Below are 27,099 nucleotides of genomic sequence, written 5' to 3'. Positions count from 1 at the left end.
AAAGTTCACAAAAGACAATGGAAAAAGAAAACAAAAATTTTCCCATCAAAAGCTCAGTGTCTTCATCAGGAGGCATGGAACAAAATTTTTGAATAGAGTCTGGGGGCTTCTGAAAATTTATCAGGGGAGAGGGTGCAGATAGGAGTCCTCTGTCTCCTGAGGCATGATGACCAGTGAGCCTCCACTGCTGGTTCAGGCAACTTCTGGCAATTCCTAGGTGCCATTGGATCACACCTGCAAGCTCCGTAGTGCAATGTCACCTCCATCCCTTCCTCTCCTATTGTCTATTGCATGGGCAAGTATTCCTCTTTGTCTTCAAGAGGATTTCCAACAAGGGGAGGCTGAGTTGGGCATGTGGCTCCTGGTGATTTACTGAGGAATCTTTTAGTGGATAGTGAGAGAAACAGGATGAGGCATGGTAAGGAACTAAGCAAAATGTGATTTCAACTGTGTGCCTCTTGGATCTCAGCGAGTTCTGAGGCATGAATTCACTGTGGATTCAGTTCCACAATCAGGAAAAGGATTGGCTTTTTGTACCCTTCTTTAAGTTAGTCATTGGCTACATGCTGCTGCATAACCTCCCGTAAGCCAGTTGCTGTTTAACTCAGGGATTCTATAAGATGGGGCAAGCAGTTAGCTACCAGTAGCAAGGGACTGGGGTGCCCACTTGGGTGACACCCAATAGCTCCACCACACTCCTGTCTAAAGTGCATCTCTCCTGCTGGATTCTGAATCACATTCTCTTGATTTTCTGCACTCTTTCCTTACTCGTCATTCTTTTTTTCCTTCTGGCTTCTTCTGGTTCAGCAACTTTGGCGATGCTTAAGTCTCCTATGATAAAAACTTTCCATCCTCACTTATCTCTGCCGGCCTCCTCCCTGATTCCTTCCCTGCAGAGACTCCTGTGCAGACCCACCATCTTCTTCTGCATGCCCCACTCACTCCAACCCACTACAATCTGGTTTCTGTCTCCACTATTCTTCTGAAATTACTTTTGCCAAAGTTACCAACCGTCTCTTTATTCTACTTCTGATAGACACTTTTCTGTTCTTCTCTCACTTCCATTGCCAGGAACATTTGGAATGACCTTCTTGGCTTTGGAGAAGCCAACTCTCCTGGATTTCTTCCCACTTCTTCATTGCTCCTTCTCAGATGTCTTTGCCAGTTGCTTCTCTTCTGCCTATTCCTTAAAATTTACTATTCCTCAGACTTGTCGTATGTCCTCTCTGCTCTCTCCATATACCTTTTCCTTGGCCAAAATGGGCTTTTGAGAACTCAGAGAAGATCTCCTCCTTTGCTGTTCCATGATGCACAGTTAAAAGATGAACTGTCATTTATTTTATTTTATTTACTTATGTATTTTTTTCACAACAACGTATTTTATTAAATTTGTATTCATTGATTTTATAAGAATGTATAGAGTGTTTATCCAATAGATACCATGCTAATCACTACACAATAAACAGACAAATAAACACATATGGTTCCTGACCTCAAGTAGTACACAGTCTTCTAGGGAAGATGAGCAAATACTTAAAATAAAAGATGAAACATGCTATAATAAAAACACATACCACACATACTATAACTGTACAGAACAGTAAGCTCCTAATTATTATGCTGTTTTTTATTCTAACTTTTTACATAGTTGTCTCTCCCACCAAGAGATAACAAACCTCTCTGAGGCAGAGATGATTATATTCTTGGCATTTATTTGTACAGTACTCTACACTAAAAACAAATGATGAAACTTGATCCCAGCTTTATCTCATGTTTTTCTATCCTTAAAATTCTTGATATTCATGTATATTTATTATCTTGTGTGCATTTTTAAAAGTCCTTTCAGGTATTGTAAAGAAGTTTGTTTTTAATTTGATGAAACATCTTTTTGATGTGCATAAATCCCTTTAAATTTAGTACTCTTTTCAGTGAAATAGGGCCTTAAGCAATGATGTACATAGTTATTCTTTGCTACTCTTAGATATCATTTACTCCTAAGTGTGATTTAATCTGTTTTCCTTCTAATTTTGAAATTCTTTTTTTCTCATTACAGGACCCTACTTACTGCCCAGCAGTATTACATTTTAAAATATTGCCATATTATTAGGAAATGTACTATATCAGGGGATGATCAAGTAGGCAATGTATTTTGGTCTACATCTTTTGCTTAGAAATATTTTTAAGTAGCATTACAAATATGAAGAAAAGTGGCATACACAATAGATTTTTGGTTTTGAAAGGTTGACATTACTGAATTCTAAAAACAGACAGACCTGATATTTCCTCCCTGAATTTTGCTTGAAAAAATTTAGCTAATACCAAGAGAGTAATTTCTCAGCTCCAAATTTTCATCTCATACATAACACTTCCTCTATAAAGATTTTCCTTTTTGATGTTAATTAGTAGCTTACTGTTCTGTACTGTTATAGTATGTGGTATATGTTTCATTACTTATGTATTTTTAATGACAAATCTTAAATCCACACCTAGATTTTACCGGTGGTTTTGGGAGACTTAGGGAGAGAAACATTAAAGAATAAGCAAGTTCTCCACCTGATTCCGGTTAGACATACTTCACAGAAATATCTTTAAAAGAATGTGGGTGTTCTGGAAGACTCATCATCTTCATCATTATAATTTCTAATCATGCCATGTAGGCAGATGTTCGTGTAGAAGAGATGCCATTAGCTCCCAGATTAGTAGTTCATCAGGGGGCTGGAGGGAAGATTGAGATTCCTAGACCTTGATGCTTCAGTCTCAGTGTTCTCCTCAAGGATCATGAAATACACAGCAACGGTTATTGTTTTAAACAAAGAAAAATTAATATTGCCTCCTTCTAGATGTTCAGGTTGCATAATTCTGGGTATGTTTTTGAAAATGAACTCTCTCTCTCTCTCTCTCTCTCTCTCTCTCTCTCTCTGCTGGTTTCCTAAGCATTGTGTGGTGCTGAGTATACCCATCAAGAAGCCAGTAACGACCTCTTCATTTATCCCTAACCTTTCATTATTATCTACATGTTAAGGCTTTCTAAACCTACATTCTGCTCACATCTACAACTACCTAAATGCACCTCTCGCTTGATCATCAGCCAAACCTTGACCTCCTGGGTAACTGAGCTATCCTGTTGTTCAATTTAAAAATTCAGGAATAATTGTGGACTCTTTCTTACTCCACCTCATCTAATGAATTTCCAATTTCTGATGGCTCTGTTTATAAATATCACTCTAATTCAACCACAGCCTTTTTGCACTGTCTCTGTTTTGTGGGCTTGACCAAACCCCACATACTCTCAACACTCATCTTTCTAAAAGGCAATTTAATCACGTTGCTTCCCTTCATGAAAGAAGTCTGGGGTTGGGATTGTGGCTCAGCGGTAAAGCACTTGCCTAGCACACGCGAGACCCTGGGTTTGCTCCTTAGTACCACATTAAAAATAAATAAATAAATAAAAAGCCCTTTTGAATTAAAGGGAAATTTGAAAAATAAATAAAGAAAGAAAGAAAGAAAGAAAGAAAGAAAGAAAGAAAGAAAGAAAGAAAGAAAGAAAGAAAGAAAGTCTGAATGTCTTTCCGAGGTTTGTAAGACCTTTCAGGATCTGACTGATGCTAACCTCTCCGGCATCCGTCTGTCTACTGTGTATAACTCTCATGAACCAACTCCTTGGAGCTGGGGATTATCCTTCCTTCTCCCCTGCCACCTGCACCCAGGAAAATCCCTTTCTATCTGCTAGGTTTTGGTGTGGGTGTCAATTCTGGGAAGACCTCTCCATACCCTAGGTCCTGACCAGGCGCTCCTGTCCCTGGGCTCTCACAGCACTGTTTGCTTCTCTTACCAGAGAGCTCCTAGTCTGCTCCACTATTAGCCATAGATTCTGATGGTCAACATGCTGTCTGGTCTTGTCCAGCTTTGTCTCCTGGCCATTCGGCACAGGGCCTGAGATGTACTTGTTCAATAAATCCTTTCGGAATTAATGAGCATGTTGTTCTCTTTTCTAAAATCAAAGCATAAGGGATTTTCCACCATTGGTGTTCTTATATGATCCATTCACTTTCAGTAAAAAAGAGAGTTGGGAATTTAATTTGTTGAGTTTAATTTGGGAGTTTTAATGTTTTTTTTTTCCAGAAGAAACTGACTTCTGGGGGTTGTATGCATATACATGTGTGACATATTGCAGGAGGAATGCCTTGCTAGCAAACAGGAGTGGAAGAGAAACTTTTAAGATTGTCTAAATGGAGGGAAGAGCTTCAGGAGAAGAAAAAAGGGCACAAAAGAATGAATAAACTACTGAATGACTTCATGGGTTTTTACTATTATCTGAAACACATTGTGTCTGCTCCACTTACCCACAAGGGCCACTCCTCCTGGGAGAAGCTTTCTATTTTTAAACCCAGTGTCATGCCTATGAAATTGCACTGCCCATTTCTGCCCAAGCCCTGGGAGTTTATCATGCTAGAGTGTTTGTTCCAAGAACCTGCCTTTAGTCACTGTACAAAGCATTGTCAAGGACTGAGAGAGAAGAGTTTGGGCTTGGGTGTATTTTTTGTCCCTTGTTGCCTAACAGAGGGGGCAGGTCCTATATATACTCCTTCAAGTTCAACTTTTTTAGATAAAACTGTATTGTCTGGTTTATGGGGATTTTACAGTACAGCAATATCAGTGAACTTGGGATAGGGGTAGAATGAGGGTGCGTTCTGCTTTATTTTCCACTTTGAGTTCATCTCTATCACTATATAGTCAATCAATATTGAATAGACACTTGATAATATGCAAGATGATGTACTAAATTGTTGTCACACTGACAAAAGCATAGTAATTACCTTCTGGAAATGTTGTCCAGCTAATGAAAGAATGAGTGCTCTAACTTTATATATACATATTTTTAGACTATATATATACATACACACACACTTATATATCTTACGGAAATGCATTGTGTTTTAGAAAACTTTTTTAAAGATACACAGAAGTGTGCAAAGCATAGAAAACTGCCTCAGGTCCCATTATCTGTTTGATCCCCTTCTAGAGATCTGGTTTGATAAATGAATATGGCTTGAATAGATAGGATTTCATACTTACTGTTCTATCATCTGCTTTATCAATCAATAATATGTTGGGGGGTGTCTTCATCTCTTAGTGCTTCTATAACAAAGTGCCTGGGCCTAGGGAATTTATGAAAAATGGAAACCTATTTTTTTTCTAGTTCTGGGCTGGAAATCCAGGATCAGGTAGAGGTGTAGTGAGGGCTGCTCTCTGTTTCCAACATGAAGCCTTGTTGCTATATCCTCTGGAGGGCAGGAAGCTGTGTCCTCATGGTAGAAGGTGGAAGCCTTAATCCTACTCACAAGAAGGAGCCCTCATGGCTTGATCACATCTTAATGGCCCATCTCTTAAAACTGTCACATTGAACATTAAATTTCAACAGCTGAATTTTGGAGAGGATAAACTCAAACCATAACAGGGGTGTTTTGCATTTTAATAAATATTGATCTAGATCATCATTTTAAATGGCCACATGATATGAATGTTATCTTTCCAGATCCATGTGAATGGAAATTTGCTGTTTGTATTTTGCTAGTATATTCTCTTTTGCTATTATCCTATTCCATTAGCATAGTATACTATATTATGCCATTGTACTATATATTTTTAAAATTGTTATATTCTTTTTGATGTGCATTTTAAAAATACAAATACCTTTTTAAGATAAAGATGTAGAGGTAGGATCTCTATTGTCGACAATTACTATCAAAGCAGGCTTGCATGTCACAATTCTATTGTTTGTACAGAGAAAACTAAATGATAAGGGATCCAGATGTAGGGGCTCAGTTTTAGGCTGGAGTGATAAGGGAGGGCTTCCTGGAAAAACTGAGATAGGAAAAGGAGTTTGAATGTGGGAAGTTTGATAATTGAAGAAGTAAGAGGAGGACAAAATAATCAAACAAAAGGGGGTTAAAAAGCAGAGTAAATGATTTATTTCAATCCATGCCATAGCTGTGCTGGGGCGAGTCTGGAGGTAGGTTGGGGCCAGATCAAAGGGCCTTGAGCAGCAACCTAAAAAAAATGGACAGGACTTTATCATGTTCACCATAGGAATCCAGAGTGGACTTGGCCATCAGTTTGATGTTGTTCAGGGGGGCCTAGAGTGGATGTGATATTAGAGAATGGAAAAGAAGAAGACATTTCAAAACTTCTAAACTAAAGTAAAAAGCATCTTTTCTAGGAGATGGCCACAAGAACAGAAAAATTGGGATGTATTTTAAAGACTTCATGGAGAAAGATTTGATAAAAGTTGGCAACTAATTGAATAGTTAGGTTTCTAGCTGTAAGTATAAAGCTAAGCAGCTAGCAGAACATTATAAAATGAATAGAAAAGAAAGTTAAATTCAGCCAGAGATCTGGGTCAGATGGGAAGATTAAATCCATGTGGTAGACCATCTGTTGATTGGAGGTAATGTTATTTCCTGGGCCACCATAACAAAGTAACACCCACTGACTGGCTCAAGTCACAGCACTTAATATTGTCTCTCAGTTCTGGAGGCCAGAAGTTCAAGATCAAGGTGTCCTAAGAGCTGGCTCCTTCTGAGGGCTGCCCTCATGAGCCGCTTGCAGGCCAGGTGCTTCTTTGCAATCGTCCCTCATGTCCCCTTTTTATAAAAACACAGTCATAGTGAATTAAATCCCACCCTAATGACTTCAGCCTGGTTATTGCAAAGACCCTATTTCCACATAAAATCACACTCACAAGTATGGAGTTTGGACTTCACCAGCCATTGGCAGGACACAACTGAATCCACAACAATGGCTATCCCAGGGCACATATTCAAAAAGTGCAAGAAAATAAAAATGGAGATACAGATGTAGGAATCATTTGAATTAAGATAATCATTAAATTAATTAGAAAGCAATGGATCTCCAAGATTGTGATAATTCAGAGCTGTGAGGGATGATTCAACTTAGTATTCTGTTCAATATAAGATTTATCCCTTTACCATCTCTAGAAAGTGACCCTTTAGCTTCTGCTTAGCTATTTACAGGGGACTAGAAGTCATTTCTTAATTAAAATTTAGTAAGAGTTTCTAAATACTGAGACAAAATATGGCATCCCATACTTTCACCCATTGATCTCAAATCTTTCCTCCAGAGCAAACAGCCAGGCTCTTACATATAATTGAATTGCAAATTTTCAGACAGTTCTGTAGCTGTCCCTGACTCACCCCTGCCATCTAGACTAAATATACTCAATTTCTTCTGTCATTCTTCACCTGGTGTGGTTGCCAGATCTGCCTCCTTTTTCAATGATCTCTTCTGGGCAGGCATCTCAAAGTTCCAATATCCTTACAGAAGGTTGCATTGATCACACATAGATCTGTTCATGGCTGTGCACTGAGTCTGTGCCTAGGATTGAAGCCTAGGGAGTCTACATCTTGCCCCATGTCACACTGTTGGAAACTGAAACCTATAAGTATTTTTTTCCTATTAGTTGTTGTTAAACAGACACCCTAATGCTGTATTTGGGGGCAATTATTATCAATTTTGCATGTATGCTTAAACAGATTTTACCTGGAAACTTTGGAATTTTATATTTTGTGTTTAATCCCCATTATTACAGCTTTTGAGATATACTTGAGCCTCCATTTTGATATTAAATATTACCTCTCATGTTTTTGTCATTTGTGAGTTCTATAAACTTACACAGTATGAATTCTTATAAGATATTGAATCAGTTACCAAATGAAATAGGAATAAACCCAGAGATCTGGACTAAGCTATTAAAATCTTCCTTTGGGGAAGTCCCAAGGTTGGGTACTAACTGTTACAAATCTGTACTTATACACACTTTCTACCATTTTCCCCACCCTCTTTTAATAAGATCTCATGAGATATTTATCAATGTCTTGTTGAATTAAGATATACTCTCACCATGGAATCATCCTGTTCTAGGGAATTCAGCAAAACAACAACCAAAGAATTGTATGAGTTTTTACATCTTTCTTTCTGATGATTTTATGGTGGGTCCAGTAGTCACATCTTTCTTATTTAAGTAATAGAAATTATTTATTTAATAATACATTTAAAATATTTCTGACAATTGACATTGAGCTCACTAATCTGTAATATCCAAGTTTCTTTTTTTCTCTACAGGAAGTTGAGATATTTCAGTCTTTAGCCTTTTTACATCACTCCAATGCCTGCAAAGATGAGTATTAATTGTTATATAAGCACCAAAATGGGTCCGTTTAGGACTTGAGGCTGTTCCTCTTCTTATTCTGGAGGCTAACTCTTGCATTGTTTAATCAGTTAACTGGAACTTCTAGTTTCAGTCATGTGGCTGAACAGCAGGAATTTATCTCCTCTGGTTTTCCTACTTTGAGAACAAAAATCAGGTATTGACAACACACCTGGAATACTGTCTCTGGGTCAGTCCAGAGTTAATTGCTGGAAACAGAAACCACTGTAGCTATTTAACAGCAATAGCAACAACAAAAGAAAATTTAATACAAAAAAATCGAGTTAACTTAAGACAATTTTTGTAGGAGCCAGAGTTGCAGGTTTGAGGCTGGGTATCTAGGAACATCTATCAAGATGAAGGGTGGAGAGTGACCTGCCATGGAAGCCATGACTACTGCCACAGACATCTAGAGATCAGGAAGCCACCGATGCCATTGGTGAGCTGTGCTGTGTCTGCTAAATTCACACCGGTGTAGTACACTGGCTACACAGCCTGCTCCTCAAGATTCACACTGCTAATGGCAGGGTGCCAGAACACTGTATTAGTCCAGCCATGATTGCAGACAGAGGAAATGAAAACAGTCAGAAGTAAGGTCCTCCTCTCATAGCCACCTTCTAGCTATAACAAGAGCACAACAGACAGGCAGAATCTAAATGGCATGCATGTCCCTGGGTGTAAGAGGCTGGCAAAAAGTAAACTGTAACTGTGCTATTTTATAGAATAGCTAGATACTCTAGAAGGAGGCTAGAACAGACACACACCAGCCAATTCACAACATTCATCATGAGCATCTTCAACGCCTTATTCTTGTCCCATTCTCTAAGCATATTTTCCATTTCATCCCCCATTCTCTCATATAATTTTGTGCACATTTTTATTATGGTGCCTGTCACCTTGTATTTTAATTATTTGTTTACACGATTGACTTACTCACTAGAATGAGCGTCTTGAAAACAAGAGTCATGTACCTTTTCATTACCAGAGCCCAACACAGTGACTCACAGATAATAAGGAGAGCCAATTAAGAATAGGAAAAAAAAAAAAAAAAAAAAAAAAAAAGAACGCATGTTTTGGATTTAGAGAAATTTGAGTTTTAAAATTTTCTCCAAACTTGCAGGATGTGTGGTTTTGTGTAAGATATTTAATCCCTGTAAGCTTTATTTTCTTATCTGAAAATTAAAAAAAAATTATACTAGTCACATAAGGTTATAGTCAGATTTACATGAAATATATACATATATATATTTATATATTTATATATATATATATATATATATATATATATATATATATATATATATATATATATATGAAGCATCTGGCTATAGCTGGGACTTAATTAATCATGATAATTATTATTTTCAGAAAGAAATAAATGATTGCTAGGTAAGTGAATTATTGAACACATTTCCACTTTAGGCTTACAAGTGCTCAGTTTTTTTCTTTCTGATTTTTTGTCTCTTGTAATTATGATTTCTCTTTCTATTTTGCTTAATATTCTGAAGAATGTAAATTTTAAAATTTATTCTTCTTTGCATTTTTTCCTTGTTTATGCTAGCTCTGAACTTTGTCTTTTTTTATCCTTTTTCTTTTAGTGGTCTGTACAATTCCTCCTTCCAAAATCTACATATGTTCTCATAAAATTTTAGTTCAGCAGATTCTCTTGCAAAATCTGTTTCTCTTTTGGACACTTTGCATCTCCTCTCTAGCTTTGTTAGGATGATCTAGAACTAAATTGATTTTAAAGGTTTAAACCTTCCACTTCCAAAGGGCCTTTTCCCCCTTGAGTGTTCCAGGACATGGAATCACTCCTCCTCCTTGGAAGTTTGTTTTACTTTGGCCTGAGTCCTTGGTGACTTGTCTAGCTTTGGCTATTGGAATAATAAGGTATCACCTTTTCTTTTATTAAAGGAACTCATTCATTCCATGTCACGAAAAAATATAAAATCAAGCTATCATACCTCTTTGTCATTTCCTGAAATTTGCAAAAGTCAAGAAAGGTTACTTAAGAGAAGTGGTGCTATTGCTCTGGGCAGTCAGCCTCTGCTGGTGAGAGCCTCTCCTGAGGTTCTCATTCTTCTCTATGCACTTGTTCTGGGCCGAGGTTGGACCCTGCTTTTGGGAAGTAGCAGAATTCCTCTTTGTCTGACTAGCCAACTGTGCCTTCAAGAATTTCCTTTCTGTTCTGTTTTCACTAAAGGTTCCTGTTGTGAGGTTACCTGGGTCTGGGACATGTGTTTGCGTCCTTTTATTCCACCCTCATGAAGGCCTTATTTCATTTTATATTTTTGTACCAGGAATTGAACCCAGGGGTGCTCAACCACTGAGCATATCCTCAGCCCTTTTTATTTTTTATTTTGAGACAGAATCTCACTAAGTTGCTTAGTCCCTTGCTAAGTCGCTGAGGCTGGCTCTGAATTTGCCATACTCCTGCCTCAGCCTCTGGAGCTGCTGAGATTACAGGTATGAGTCACCATACCCAGCTTATTTGCTTCTTTTAACCAAGGCCTGCCCCTTTTTAGACATAGCCATGATTAGTTTTCCACCAAGTCTCTGAGATGATGATTGCTTTCCTGTATTTTTATTTTTGAACTTTGTTGCTGGCTGTGTGAACATTCAAAGCCATAGGTATTGCTGTTTATAAAAAGGTTTGTTGGATGCTTATGTGTGACACTTGATTAATGTTGCTCTTTTTTTCCCTCCTGATAATAATACAAGGTAGATCCTTTTATTTTCCTCATTTTACAGCTGAGGAAACTAAGGCATAGTAAGGATAGTTTCCTTGTGATAGTTTCCCATGGTAGCAAGAAAAGGATTTAAAAGGATTTAAGAAAAAATTCTCTAAAACATCTTTAAAAGCCTGATGTCTGCTTCCTTTATGCTCAATGTTTAAGTTTCTAGTCTTGCTGTAACAAGCTGCCACTTGTTTGGTGGCTTATCTCATAGTTCTGCTGGTCAGAAGTTTGACATCCTGGGTGATCAGGTAGCAGCAGAGCTGCATTTCTTTCCCAGGTCTAGAGGAGAATTCATTTCTCTTCTTTGTCCAGTTTCTACAGGTCGTCCATATTTCTTGGAGCATGATTCCCTTCCTCCTTCAAAGCCAGCAACATAGCATCTCTCTGACTCTCCTTTCATAGCCACATCTTTTTCTCCACCCACAGGAGGAGAAGTTCTTTTCTTTATAAGAATTCACATAATTAGATTGGGCCTACTCAGATACCTCAAAATACTCTCCCCATCTCAAAGGCTATACTCTGTAATACATGTAGAGTTGTTTTTACTATATGAAGTAACATATTTATGGTTCTGGGGACAAGGACACGAACATCTTTGAGGGCATTATTCTGCCTACCCAGAGATATTATGGCACTAGATTTTAGTTACTTTTATTTAAATCTCAAGTTCTTATAAAACTTCAACATTTCCAGAGGGAAAAATCCATTTTCCTTTTAATAGTGTTTGTTCTCAATGAATTAGCAAAATGAATTAATAGTTTAGGTATAATAAGTCTTGTCAGATTCTTCATATAAATTTCAAGAAATAAATATATTCCCATTGATGTTGTCTTAGGGATTATGATATCTGTCCTTTTATGTGGTCTTTGGGAGGAAAACAATAATCACCAATATGTCTCTTCTTCTTGTGGTCATTGTCAGATGGATGCTTATTTGGAGGGAGTGAAGGGGAGGGAGAAATCCTGGGTTTTTTAGTTTTTTCATGGCAGGGTAATAAGAGTACTACTGATTTAGAGGGGGACCCAGCAGGAGAAATGGGCATGGGAAGCTTGTGAATTTAGTGTTAGAAAGAATGAATATACTCTAGTCTACATAATCTGTGGGTATGAACAAGTTCATGCTACTATTAACCATCAAGTTATATTAGCTCAATGCACAATTACAAAATCTTATCTTCATACAACATCCCATTCCTCTAGCAGTTCTTGGAATCCCCAGAAAAGTGAACCTTAAAGATCTTTGCCCTCAGCTGCCCTGCTGTTTGCCACTGAACTCTGGCAATGGTCTCTACCTCCCTCAGTAGAGATTAGATTGGGCCTACTCAGATACCTCAAAATACTCTCCCCATCTCAAAGGCTATACTCTGTAATACATGTAGAGTTGTTTTTACTGCCTCTGCTGACACTCAGTTTCCAGATGGTATTCTGCCCTTGCATTTATTCTGGGGAAAAGCTGTCCTTCTCAAAGACTGGCTTCTAGGGCAATCCAAGGCTGTAAAACTCCCGAGTGCCAGAATGGTGCTGATAGCCCTTCTTTCTTGCCAGCCGTGGTGAGAGTGACCCTTATCCTCAATTGGTTGTATACTTTTTATTAGGCCTTAGAGCAGAATAGCTGTATATCCTGGGACTCATAAATTTCTTATGAAGACTTATTTTAGTTTCTTTCCAAGGAGCTCAGAATCCAATTTGTAAAATTAGGTAAGTGACACAAAATGCCATTGTGTTCTTTCCCTTGTCCTTGACCTTTTATCTTTTCATGGACATAGGCATGCACCTCCTCTGCATGTAACCTAAAATTCAACCCTTCTTGCAAATAGACTTATGGAAAAATATGGCTACAATAGCTTTGCCAAAAGGACCACTATTCTAAATTCACTGAAATTTTCTGTGTCTGAATTTGTTTAGTGCTTAGGTAGAACCATTCATCACACTGACATGGTGATATCAAGGTGTCTGTGGGTAAACTAGGTAGATATTCACTTATTGGTGGAAGTAAGAATCTACTCTTGGAGGGAGAAGTGGGATTGGGTACATTTACATATTTAGAGCCATCCAAGCAGTGATGTTGCTTGAACATTTAAAATTGAGGAGTTCTCAGTGGTGGACACGGAGAGCAAGAAAAGTATGGGTCACACACAGGACTCTGGGGCATAACTTAAAGGTTAGAAGGGGAAAGAAGAGCCCCTAAAGGAGACTGAGAATCTATGGTCTCAAAAATAGAAGGAAACCAGGAAAGTGCACTGCAGTGAAAGCAAAGGAAACAGAGAGCTTGAGGAGGAGGAAGTAACCAATAATAAAAATGCAGCGTTCAGTGCCAGTAAGAGGGTGCCTGAAATTTTTTTTTATATTATAGGGAGGAAAACTTAAGATGTTACTGACAACTATAATAAAAACAATTTTGATAAAATGATTCAGATGAAAGCTGGGTTATAATGGCATTATAAGTGTAGATGGAAAAAAGAAGTGAATGGGAGATGGGGAAATTATTCTCTTGGGAAGTTTGAATTGGAAAGGAAGAAGGAAAAAGGCAGGGTGTTAGTTACAGTTTGCTCAGAAAACCTCATCCTGTGGGACCAGAGGAAAGAGCAAAAATAGGTAAGGAAGTAAATAAGTTTAAGCACATGGGTATGGGGTGTGGGAGGGAGTGATGAGTCCATGGCCAGTGGCTTTGGTTTATCATCAAAGAAGAAGGCATGATTATCTAGGGAGTAAGAGATTGAGCCCACAGGGGCAAGAGAAGAATATGGAAGATTTCAAGCAATCCCCGGAGAGGACAGGATTATAAACAAGTGAAAGTATAGACAAGTGAAACTAAAAATCTGCAGGAGATCACAAATCTAAAAAATTTTTTTGAGAAAGAGTGGAGATGAGAATAGGTGGCCAAAGGAGAATGCGGTGCAGGTCATCTGAGGCAAGGAAATCAAGAATACGACTGTTCTCAGAGGTGTTTTACCTAAATGTGGACATTTCTAAGGGGTATGATCAGAGCTGGGGTGAAAGGGAGGATGGAGCCAGATGCTGAAGCTCTTCATGTATGGAATAACCAGGAAATGGGAAATGAAGGGGAGTGGAGCGGGTATGGTGATAGAGAGCAGAAAGAATTTGAAAGGAAGAGAGAAAGCTAAGTCTCTGAAATTGCTTTGGGCAGCTGGGAGAAGCCAATTGTTGTTTTGTAGACACATAAGCCCTAAGGTGTGGGCACAATGCAAGGGTTCAGGGAGAAGTCTAGGTGATAGGAAGCCGAGTGGCAGATGGGATGAGAGGCATGGCAGGAACCCTTCTGTGTGTTTTGGATAGAGAATCATAGTTTATAGTAATGATGGGAAGGTTTAGATTTAACTGAAGCAAAACATCCAGCTTTGGCACAAGTTGTTTTGTGAGACCTATGGAGTGCCCTTGGGGCATGTGTTTTTGTTTCCTGGAGGCCACCTCCCTACCTGCAGAGGGCAAGCAGTTCCCAGTGAGGACTTGCTCTGCCTGGGTCTGTGGATCTTGGTCTTGGGTGCACATTTATCCCTTATGTCTTAATTTTCAGCATGCCAGTTTTTGCTACTGGTTCATCTTCCTTCAGATAGCTCAAGATCTTTTTCTTCTTTATGGCTGCCTTCTTGAGTTATTTCTATCAGTCTATAAAGGGTTCTTAATGGATAATAAATGAGAGCACAATGAGTCATTCTTCATGCACTTTTACATAGAAACTGAACAAGCATTGGGACTTGTGTGTGCTCTAAATGCCAGCATGTGGCTGGGGGTCTGTGCTCAGGGTGCATGGCAGCAATCAGAGTGACTGCACAAAGCCCAGGAGATGGTAAGACACAGTGGAGTGGAAACTGGGCAAGGGCCTATCCTAAATTAGCAAATCAGTCTTAGAGTGGTCAAGCAGCATATATTCTTCCTGGGACTCATCATAAATAACAGGCTTGAGCCATGGGGCATAATGACTTGATGCATCAGCCTTGGGGAGGGCTGGTTTCTGAGACAATTTTTATGAAACTTGAGATGCAACTTCACTTTGCGTGGTCCAAGTCCCTCAGATAGAAGGATGAGTAAGCAGCATCTCCAACTGGAGTATGGAGAGAGTAAAAAAAAGGGGGATTCCAGCAGAAATTAAGCAGATAAAATGCATCCCTTTGAATGCATTGTTCTTGTCAGTTCATGACCTATGGACATTTTACTCCATTTATGTATTTCATGTTGTTCCCTTGAATATTAAGCTCATTTGTCCCTTAATAAATCAGAGCAAGTTGTTCAGCTTTGCATTTAAGAACTGTATTCATTTTTGCCGTACTCTAAGTGTGAGTCAGGCTCTGGTCACATTAGTTGAGAAGCTAAGACTTTTATCTGGATTTGCTTTGATTGACTCTGAAATGGTTACATGGGATCTAACAGGAAGGGACTTCTGCATGCAGAGCAGTCACCCTGACCTCACACACTTTTATCCTCTCTGATTTAGAGAGTAATCTAGATCACAGTCTTTATTCCCAGCAAAATAAGTTTTTTGTTTATCAATTCAATTAATGCCTGTCCGGCGCCTCTAGCGTTTACAATGCATTTTCTCCCTTGGACTTGCTGTCTTCCATCTATTTCTGTGGCATGCAAGGATCCGAGCACCACACCCTGTTTGCCACCAGACTGACATGTGCACTGTCCTGGGGAAGGATAATTTATAGCCTGGACAGGAAGAAAAGAGAGATGAGTAGAACCAGCTAATGAGGTTGGTGGAGGAGGAGGCCTCTTGGAAGGTGCTCAAGAGAAATGAGCAGAACTTCTGGGTTGAGGGAGGACAGAGGGATGCCAGCCAAGCCTGGTAAATGGTAGACAGAGAAGCCAGTAACACGGAGATAGCCCAATCGACTGTGCCAGGCCCCAGGGGATTGGGGGAAAGTGAGGGAGGCTAAAAGAGAAAACTGTTTAGGGGTCAGTTCCCAACCTGAATTGGGAACCTGGCTCAAAACAGAGAAAGGGTGCAGATTGCCTTGGTCCCCTGGGCTGAGTGTAGTATTGGTCTTTAATTCCCTCCTTTCCTCTCCTTCTTACCCCTCCCCTCTCCTGACCTATTGAAACATCTCCACATTGAAGATTGACTTGATGTCATCACTCCAAACCATCAGTAAAGTTATAATTATTTTAATAAAGAAGAAAGGGAATGAGAAAGGGAATGTGACTAATGTTCAGGGAAAACCAGGCAACAGCCCAAAAACATTGTGTCTCCAGGAAGGCAGTGGAAGGAATATCCCTCTGATCACATCTGACGTCACCTCATGGAGCTTGGATGATTTCTTGGGGCTGAGAACTATTTTTCCAAGATATTATAAGTTAATAAAATGCTATTTGAAAAGCCCTATCCCTTTTCTCCCAAACATCTTTGGTTCTTATTTTTCTTCTTCTTTGCTTTTATTCCTTGTTTTGAACTGGTCTTCTCTGGGATCTCTATTTCTCTAATGCTCCTTGCCAGCACATCCTACCCATGGGTGAATAGATGGCATCGACAGCATGGTAGAGAGGCAGCGCAGCAGCAGAAGGGTCATGTATCCTAAAGTGAGCTTCTGAGTTGGGAGACTTCAATGCCTGGTGGAATAGTGATTGCAAAGTGAAATCTATTAAGGGAAATTTCCAATGCAGATTGAGGAGGCTATCTTCCCTGCTGATGTACGATTGGAAGGTCCCTTCATTTGCAATAGTAGACCATGGCCACTGTGCAAAACAACTAGGGAGGTTAAGGGGCTCCAGGGCTCTGATTAAGTTGTTCCTTCTTAAAACCACTCTTCAGTGAGGATGATAAAACTCTATTTGCTTATGGAAAGTTTCAAATTTCACTGGTGCCAGAAAGCTGAAGGTCTTTGACTACATATGAGCTTCTAAAAGAGGCTAAATGCATGTTTCCTTTCTTGTGGTCCATGAGGCATGTGTTTTTAATAGAGCTTTAATTCTGTGCATAAGTATGCATGTAATATTGCCTAGTGCTTTGGAGGCCACCAATAAAGATATGTAGTAAATATCACAAGGCAGTAGGAGTAGGGGGTGAGTTTCTGTGGATTCAGGGGTGGGAGTGGGAAATGTACATACATTTACAATTATTTATAGTGGCTTTATGATGTCCTTCACACCTATAAATCTTCTTTTACCACTTTAATTTTCTAGCCACTATTTTCCCTTTTCCTTAAAAAAAAAAAAATGCCATGGGCTGGGGATGTGGCTCAAGCAGTAGCATGCTCGCCTGGCATGCGTGCGGCCCAGGTTCGATCCTCAGTACCACATACAAACAAAGATGTTGTGTCCGCCAAGAACTAAAAAAATAAATATTAAAAAATTCTCTCTCTCTTTAAAAAAAAATACCGATAGTAAACATATGTTTGAAAGTGACTTCACTAGACTTTCTGTTGTAATAAGTTTTCAATGTGAGGAAAAGTACCAGAGACCAAGAGTTGGAAGTTGCTCTTCACCATGACCTGGGGATAATTCTGAAGGCAAAGAATTAGTAATATCATTGGATTTTTTTTCTTGAAGAAATAGTTGGGGTGTAAGTGGAGAATTAAGAATGATGTCAAATTCTGAGTATCCATACAGATATCATAGTGTTATAAAATGTAGCATATTATGTAACTTGGGATAATACCCCACAGGTGTATTAACCCCTCTCTTCATATCTTCATGGTAGCCTGCTCTCTGCCTCTGCATCCCTCCAAAAGGCCATGCTGGCTGGGAATTCCATCAGAGTGCTTAGGTCTGGCCCTCCTTTTCTCTAATTACCCATGCTTTGGTGTGACATTTTCTCTTCTTTCACACTCTCCAGGGCATACATGAGTGTGAAGGAGCTGAAGGAGGCCCTGCAGCTCAACAGTACTCACTTCCTCAATGTCTACTTTGCCAGCTCAGTGCGGGAAGACCTGGCAGGTGCTGCCACCTGGCCTTGGGACAAGGAAGCTGTCAGTCACCTGGGTAAGTAAAACAAAGGCCAAATATGGCAGAAAAACAAAACAAAACAACCCCCCCCCCCCCGCAAAAAAAAAAAAATACCCAAGGAGGTCTGAAGGAAATTTGTGAAAGTGAGTTTGGGGAAAGAGGAAGGAATGACAAAATAAATTTACTCAATGAATTAACTGCTTTGGTTGAGGATAGGTTTTTGGAGATTCTATCAAAATATCTCAGTGTAGGCCAATAAGAGGTATTAGAGCAAACAATGGCAAACACCCAAGATATTCTAGACTGAACCTATAATTTAGACTCAAATAAATTGCTGGCATGAATAAGACTCATTTTAAGTCTTAGAGAGCCCCAAGAGGAAAACTAACCAGAAGGGACTAGATAATGGGACCTGCTTTACAGTGATCACTGTACCAGAAACTGGTGGGCTTCTTGTGTGAACTGGGCTTTCAAGGAGAAACTGTGAAATTCCAGAAGGTGGGGCATGCCAGCCCACCTAGGAAGAGCAGACACTGAGTACAACAACTGTATACTTAGGAAAGATAATCCCTTTTACAATGTCTTTTTATTCTATAGGGAATCATACCAGCTAATAAGGGTCATTAAATTGGTTTATTTATCATGTGAAAGAACAATTATCAAGTACAAGTTGTAAGCATTTTCAAAGAATATTAGACATAATTATACCAAAATTTGTTTTAATAATGAATTATTATAATTAGGAGTAATATTTCAATATTTCAAAGAGAATGGCTAGAATTTAGAAATAATTTTATAGGTGACTTAAAAGAGGTCATGTAAAGCTACTCTTTTTGGTTATAAAATGTGAAGCAAAGAGTAATAAATTAAAGGAAGATTGGATAATGCTGTATCACACGCCAGGTATAATAGAGTCATTGTGAAATGGAGTCTAGGACATCTTGAATTAACAAAGAAAATCTGAGCAAGTGTCCAAAGATAGCTAATGTTGTCAATTGGAAAAGAGAAAGATGTTGAGTCAATTAGCAATAGATAAAAAAAATATATATTTGTTTCTGTTCAAGAAGGAAGCAGAGAGGCTGGGGTTGTGGCTCAGTGATAAAGCACTTGCCTCAGGTGTGTGAGGCACCAGGTTCAATTCTCAGCACTGCATATAAATAAATGAATAAAATAAAGGTCCATCAACAACTAAAAAATATATATATTAAAAAAAGAAGGAAGCAGAACATGGAAAACCATGAAGTGAATCAGGTTGCTATCTTGAGGTATACACACACATATATACACACATCTCAGGCAATGAAAGGGATGATAAAATTAAGTATATATGGGTCTAAATCAAATGCTTCATTAACATGTGTGGCTGAGTTTTATTGGCTCTGTTGTATCTGAAACAGTTTTCCGGTTCTAAAGCAGTTCTTTCATCACATGAGCTTCATATTTTTAGTTCTCAGTACATGAGATATCAGAAATTTATGATGTTATTGGTGACCTGAGGCCACTAAGGCAAGAGCATTGTTTGTATTGATGACCTATTTTCAAGTACTCCAATTAAGAACCTGGTATTTCCAGGGATCCAATACAAACCAAAGCATGTGTTCAGGTTCGTTTGCAATTATTGTAAGTGGATAGATCACCAGGGAAAGAGGGCTGGCTGGGGCATAGATGCCATCATAAAGATGACTTGTAGGTGATGGGCAGCAGTATGTGGCTGATAGTTTTAGCAAAAAAAAAAAAAAATTTGAAGGATTATGGTGGGGCTGACAGAGAAGGGTTGTGGGTTTCTTTCACACATATCCAAGATGGTCAGGTAAACTGGAGAGGACCCTGTGCTCCAGGTGAAAGCCAGTGTGAACCAGTCTCATCTTCATGGTGGCAATGAGTGGACTAGAAGGTCATATTCAAATAATCCACGGAATAGTGAGTTTGCGAGACTTGAATTATCTTCATCAAAAGTGACAGTTGCAGAGGGTACTCATCACGCCGTAAGATAGCACCTCCCAAATCACCAAAGTTAACCTTCTTGGTGCACCTATAAGGGGTCCTGACAGCAAAAGTTACTCAGAAGCAGTTTCCCTGGGTCTAGGAATATTGTTGAGAACTGAACCTTAAAAAGTGATCTTCCTGCCCATCACGGAGACAATATTGCCTGATAAGAATCACTGGGCTGAAGCAGATCCCTAAATGTTTCCTCACTTTATCAGAGCTAGGGGCATTGGCAAGATTCGTTTAATGTTAAACAACTAAATAGACCAGTTAAAACTTAACTATTTGAAGGCGTCAGACAGAGGCCAAGGCACAAGGATTTCAGGAGTCTAATCCCAGAGAGAAGAAAAACACATTGAAGTGAGCCCTGTATATAACTCAGGAACGTTGTCAAATTTCCAGTGAAAGGAATAAAAGCAGATTAGAGAGCAGCAGCTGGGAGCTTGCTTCAGTCTCACTAATGGGGAGACAGAAATTCAAGTTCAGGCCCAAGATTTCAGAAAAATAGAAAGCACACAAGTGAGCCTGATTTCCTGTTGTGATTTTTCTTACAACATTTGCTAGATATTAAACTACACATTCTTAGGGCCAATGGCCAAGAAAACAAGTAGAAAATAACTTCTGAGAGATTAAAAAAAAAAAAAAATCTAAACAGTGATCGCAGGAGTCTCATGACTGGGAAAGAAGATAGAGCAGAGGCCCTGTTGAGGGGGCACGTGGGTTTCCCTCTATGCAAGTGAAACAGAAAAAGCCTAGTCACACAAAGGCTGCAAGCCAGCCTGAAATATGCTTAACTCTTATTTGGAAGAGGCTTAGCTTCCTATATGCTAAGTGCCTAACAAAATGAAATAAAAAAATTATCCGGAGGGAGACAATACTATCAAGGGCCTCTACAAGTTTTCATGTACAATGTCCATCAGTTAATAAAAAATTACCAGTTATTCCAGAAGACAGGGTCAAATGATGTAAACAAAACAAAAATAAACTATCAAACAATAGATTCAGACCCTAGGTTATTCAGATGTTGGGATTATTGGACACAGGTTTTAAGATAATTATAATTAACATGAAAAAAAATAGATAAAAAGATGAAGAGTTTGTTCAGAGAGCTGGGATCTAGAATCACGAATCAAGTGGATATTTTAAATCTAAAAAATAATACCAGTAACTTAAATAAAGAAATTAGTAGATGGGTTTATGAGCATAAGAATTAAAGGTCTAGAAAGTTTACAAGCTAAAGTTCAGAGAGAAAAAGTGATGAAAAAAAAATAAGAGAGGTTGATCAATATTTGAGAACTAATAAAATGTTTCTAATATAAGTTGGAGTACTAGAAGAGGAGAAAGAAATTGGGGGCAGAAGCAATATTCAAAGAGATAATGGCCAAGCATCTTGCAAAATAACAAAAGAAATCAAACTACAGATTCAAGATGTTTTGCAAACCCCAAACAGGATCAACTGAAAGAAAATTTTATCTAGGTCCATTATAAGCTAAAAACCAAAGACAAAAGCAAAAATCTCCAAAAAAGAGTAAAAAATATATGTTACCTTAAAAAGTACAATAAGTCAGACCTGCTGACTTCTTAACAAAAACTGAGTCATAAGACAACATACTTATATCTTTTTTAAAATGCTAAAAAGTAACTTACAATTCTATATTTGGCAAATATCTTTTAAAAAGAAAGAAGTTAAACATACTTTCAGACAAATGAAAGCTGAGATAATTTATGCTAATGCAGAAGGAAATGCTAGAGAAAGTTATGAAGGCAGAAAGAATATAACCAAAGTTAGAAACAGAGATATATCGAAAGAAATTAATAATGCTGGAAAGGATAAAAATATTAAAAGCATGATAATAATGTCTCTTTGGCTTTAAAATATTTGCATAATTAAATTATTCCAATAGAATCACAAAAGGCAGGAAAAAAGCATGTGAAATCACAGCTCTTCTTTGCCTGTATCTCTAGAAAAGGTACTAATTTTAGTAATAAGTTAAAAATTGAGTTGTCATCTTTAGAGATCTATTGAAGACTAATTGAATTATCTCTAACTGCTAACTAGAAAAGCAGAAGATAATCCAGAGAAGTTAATAAAGGATAAGAAAAATGGTAATAAATATCATGCAATAGAAACAAATTGTAAGACATTGATTCAAATCTGTTAGTAATTACATTAAATATAAATGGCCTAAACACACCAATTCAAAGCCAAAAATTGTCAAACTGAAAACAAACTCCAGCCATGTGATATTTCTAAGAGACACTAAACATAAGAATTCTAAGGATTGAAAATAAAAGAATGGGAAAATACATATATTCAAATAGTAATCCAAAAATGACAGTGTAACTTTCCAACATCAAATAAAGTGCACTCTAAGGTAGTATCATCAGAGCTGAATAGAACTAATTTTATTATAAAAGTAAATTCAATGGAAAATGTAACATGACAAATTTGAGTGTAGTCAAGAACAATACCTTGAATATATATAAACAACATTTGATAAAAATGTTATCAATGATAAAAAAATAATAAAAATAAAATAATACACAATCATACTTGTTGGTTTAAAATAATTTTCTCAGGGGCTGGGGATGTGGGTCAAGCGGTAACACGCTCGCTTGGCATGTGCGGGGTGCTGGGTTGGATCCTCAGCACCACATAAAAATAAAATAAAGATGTTGTGTCCACCAAAAACTGAAAAATAAATATTAAAAAATTCTCTCTCTCTCTCAAAAAAAAGTACTAAAATAATTTTCTCAGAAAATGATAGAATAAACAAATATTCAGTAAATATATTTGAAAAACATGATTAAAAAACTTGACTCAGTAACAAACTTAGACCAGTGTATTAACACAGAATAGAATATACATTCTTGTCTTGTCTTGTTATGGTTTGAATACAGGGCATTCCCCAAATGCTCATGTGTGAGACAATGAAGGGATGTTTAGAGGTGAAATGATAGTTTGTGAGAGCTATAACCTAATCATTAACCTAATCATTGGATTAATCCGATTGATGGATCAACAGTTTGAATGAATTAGTGCATAGTAACTGGAGGCAGACAAGGCATGGCTGCAGGAAGGAAGTCACTGGGGATATGTCCTTGGAGATGATGGTATCCCTGGCTCCTTGCACTCAAGCTCTCTGCTTCTTGGATGTCATGAACTAAGCAGCTTTCCTCCACCATGTCCTTCCACCGTGACGTTCTGCCTCACCTTAGATCCAGAGCTATGGAGTCAGCTGACCATGGATTGAAACTCTGAGACCATGAGCCAAAATAAACTTTTCCTTCTCTAAGTTATTTGTGTCAGGTCTTTTGGTCACAGTGACAAAAAAAGCTGACTAAAACATGTACCATGGAAAATTTACTAAGATTTATCAAAAAGTAAATTTTAGAAGATTGAAACCACAAAATTTGTTCTCTCCTCTCATTGGAAATAAGCTAAAAATCAATGATAAAAAGATAATAAAAACAAGAAAATCCTCAAGTATTTGGAAATTAAACAGTATACTTCTAATTATCCAATGCTTAAGGAGAAAATCATAATGAGAATAGGAAAAAATTTTAAACAAAATAAAGAAGACTTATATGGGGAAATTTATAGCTTTGTATGAGAAAAAAAGAAAGTCTGACTAATTACCTATCTACAGAAACCAACAAAGAATAAATATTGAACTAAAAGAATAAGGACAGAAGGAAGTAATAAAAATAAGAGAAGAAATAAATAAACAGAAAATAAACTTTTATTAGAAAAAAAATAACAGAGCAAAAAGCCTTTCAGGGGAAAAGGATTGGTAAATTCCTAGAAAGCCTTACTCATCAAGGAAAAAAGAAACTTGACCCCAGAGGAATGTATTACTATGCTGGGAAGTGAATGTGGTAACATCTTCACATTTACTATAGACACTAAAAGCCAACAATTAGTGTCAGCAAATGGTATTGGAGCAAGTGGACATCGGCAGGCAAAAGAAGGTGGACCTCAACTGAACTTCAGGACTCATACGGAAACTAGCTCAAAGTACATCATAAATTTAAATGTAAAAAGTACAACTCACAATGTTTAGAACAAAACAGGAGAAAAACTTTAGGGCAGGGCTAAGCAGAGAGTGTTTATATGATACCAAAAGCATGGTTCATAAAAATAAAAACTGACCAATTGGACTTTATCAAAATTTAAAACTTTTTCTCTAAGGACTCTATTAACTTGCATAAAGAAACAACAGATGTGGAGGAACTATTTGTAAAGCACAAATATTGGCAAAACTTAACAATAAAATGAAGTAGAATGGTAGAATGGACAAAGACATGGACAGTTATTTTACCACAGAGGATACAGAGATGGAAAATAGCCCCCGTTAAAGGAATGCTCATTAAAACACCATGAGACACCATTATATACCTGCCTGTAGAAGTGAAAGAAAAAATTAAAAACAATGCTAAATGCTGGTGGGGATGCAGGAAAACTGGAATTCTTACGGAAAGTGATATGCCACAGGCACTCTGATAATTTCCTGTGAACCCCTTACTATATGAGCCAGTAATTGTACTCCTGGTGATCAGTCCCTGAGACAGGAAAATACAGGCCCACTCAAGCACCTGTCCATGAATCCTCAAGCAGCTTTATGTATAATAGCTCCAAACTGGAAATGATAAAATATGTCCTTCAGTACTGGCTGCTGGACAAACTGTGGTACATCCATACAGTGGAATACTGCTCTGCAGTAAAAACAAAGTATTAATGAAAGTGACGACTTGGACAAACTGGGCATTATGCTGAGTGAAAAAAAAAAGCCAGTCTCAAAAGTTACATACTGTATAATTTCATTTATGGGGTGTTCTCAAAATGACAAAATTAAAAAGGTGGAGAACAGATGAGTAGTTGTCAGTGGGTAGGAATGGGGCAGTGATGGTCGGGAAGTAGGATATAGGGATAAAATTATGAAGGACAACTGGAGAGAGATCTCAGTGATGGATTAGTTCTTTAAGCTGATTGCAATAATGACTACACAAATGTATACGTGTGATAAAACTGCAGAGAATTTCTCACACACACGTACACACATACAGAGTACATTTAGAAAGTGATGAAATCTAAAGTCTGTGACCTCTATGCATAAGCAGAGTACTTTGCATTCAGCAGGCGCTCTGTGAGTCTCATTGACTGAAAGGGTAGGTGAACAAGTGAGAAGGTATTGCATGTAAATGGCTTCTAGTAGTGTTTCCCTCCTCTCATGAGTTTTTGACTCATAATGAATTGCAGCAGCAGCTGAAGGTATTTATATTTTGTTTGTAAACTTTTGAGGGATAAAAGTGCTTCCTATGACCTGGTTCTTAATGTTGCTTTTCAGAAGTAGAATACTAGACTGAACAGCTCGCAGATCTGAGTCGTATGAAATTGATCAGGCTCTTATTTATTTCTTCTTGTTCAATCCTAACTGTGATGGAATAAAGGAGCTGTATTGACCTAAATCAGGTATAAAGTAGTACAGGCAGCTGTGATAACATGTTAGAGAAGACATTCAGAAGTTTTTAAATAGAGCTTTTACAGGATTCAAGATAGTGGCATCTGTTTGTGTCAACATGCAAAGCCCTACATTTTGAAGGTCAGCTAAGTGACTTACAGATCAGCGTGTAAGCCCAAAAGTCGGAAAATTAAATCTAATTCCAACTACTATTGGCTTAAGTCACTCTGTAGATACATGGAGGTATTTGTTGACTGGTCTTGCTTTGCCATCAACACCATTTCTACCTTTTAGCAGATTTTGTACTTCTAATGCTGTGCAAATGCAGGGAAGAATTTTTTTTTTTTTTTTTTGTACATGGATCAGTGAATGAATGGGATACCCTTAACCTCTAATGTGCAGTGGTTTTAACATCGTTAGCCACAATAAGCAGCACAGAACTGAAGATATATCTTCAAAGACAGAAGACATGAATTAGTGGTGACCAGGCTCTTTTTAAGCCACTAATAACAAACTCATGAGAACACATTCATCATTCATTCATTCATTCATTCAAGGAACAAATGCAGAATGTATTTTGTGGTGATGCGGCGATAGAATAATGAAAGGGATTCACTCTTGTGGGATGCGCAGTGTGACTGGGAGACAGACCAGTGAGACACATTGAAAACCCTGTGTGCTGGTGCTACCCATGAGGCCAGATAGGTGCATGGAAGAAAGTGTGGTAGATTGCACTGATGGCATCAGGAGGGGGTCCCTAGAGTGTTGAGGCTTGAGGCGAGAAGGACAAGCAGAGTTCGTGTGACAGGCAGAGGAGGGCTTGAGAGTGAGAGGACTGGCTCCTGGCATGACTGACAGCTGCTATTATCTTGTTTTAAACTGCTGACAATTTAAAAATAAATCTTAAATTTACTTTTGTAATATGTCCCCAGAACATTACTGATTTGTTAATCGCTGTTATTTTTAAATATTCATGGTCATGCACCTATTTTTAGTAATTGGGGAATATTTATTGTTCCTGTTTTCTCTTTGAATTTATGTTTTTGTTCCAATTCTCCTGTAAAGTTTTTACTCAGGTAACTTACTACATTTTTTTTAAAGAGGTAGAGAGAGAGAGAGAGAGAGAGAGAGAGAGAGAGAGAGAGAATTTTAATATTTATTTTTTAGTTATCGGCAGGCACAACATCTTTGTTTGTATGTGGTGCTGAGGATCGAACCCGCGCCACACGCACGCCAGGCGAGCGCGCTACCGCTTGAGCCACATCCCCAGCCCACTACATTCTTTTCATTATCTTTAGTTTGTCACCTGTTTCTCAGCTTAAAAACATTTTGAATAAAAAACTCTTTGGAGATTATAACTTTTTCAAACCAGACTTTTAATTTTTTTATATAATTATGAATTTACATGTAGTTGTAAGAAATGGTACAAAGATATTCTGAGTTACTTTTACCCATTTCCCCAATGTTAGCATCTCATATAAGTTATAACATATTGAAAATTTCTGCTCCGTTGGAAAATTATTTGAATGATTAATTTCTAAAGTTGGACAAAAAGCATCTCAACTGGTTGCTGAATTACTGGTGAACAACAACAACAAAATACATGGAAAATGTGCATTTTAATGATTTTAAATTTTAAATTTTAAAATTTTAATGATTTTGAGTGTGGCTCCTCCCACACAAAATTAGTTCTCTTATCTTTGAATGGATAGTAAGTGTTGTTATAATGAGATAGGATGTAGTGTCATTTATAGTGTTGTTTTTTTCTTCTATACCCCTATATA

General features: G+C 37.9%; 1 protein-coding gene across 1 annotated transcript in view; it reads left to right on the top strand.

The window, feature by feature from the left end:
• Window positions 1-27,099, top strand: part of Pappa2 (pappalysin 2) — a 236,353-nt gene that overhangs the window by 64,132 nt on the left and 145,122 nt on the right. The window contains exon 3 of the mRNA XM_076831977.2: window positions 17,758-17,903. Within this exon, the coding sequence (XP_076688092.2) occupies window positions 17,758-17,903 (146 nt within the window). The remainder of the gene's footprint in view (window positions 1-17,757; window positions 17,904-27,099) is intronic.

Source organism: Callospermophilus lateralis, chromosome 13 (genome assembly GCF_048772815.1).
Source record: "Callospermophilus lateralis isolate mCalLat2 chromosome 13, mCalLat2.hap1, whole genome shotgun sequence".
NCBI classification, from domain to species: domain Eukaryota; kingdom Metazoa; phylum Chordata; class Mammalia; order Rodentia; family Sciuridae; genus Callospermophilus; species Callospermophilus lateralis.
Note: the sequence above shows the minus strand (reverse complement) of the source record. Positions and strands in the feature narration are given on the sequence as shown.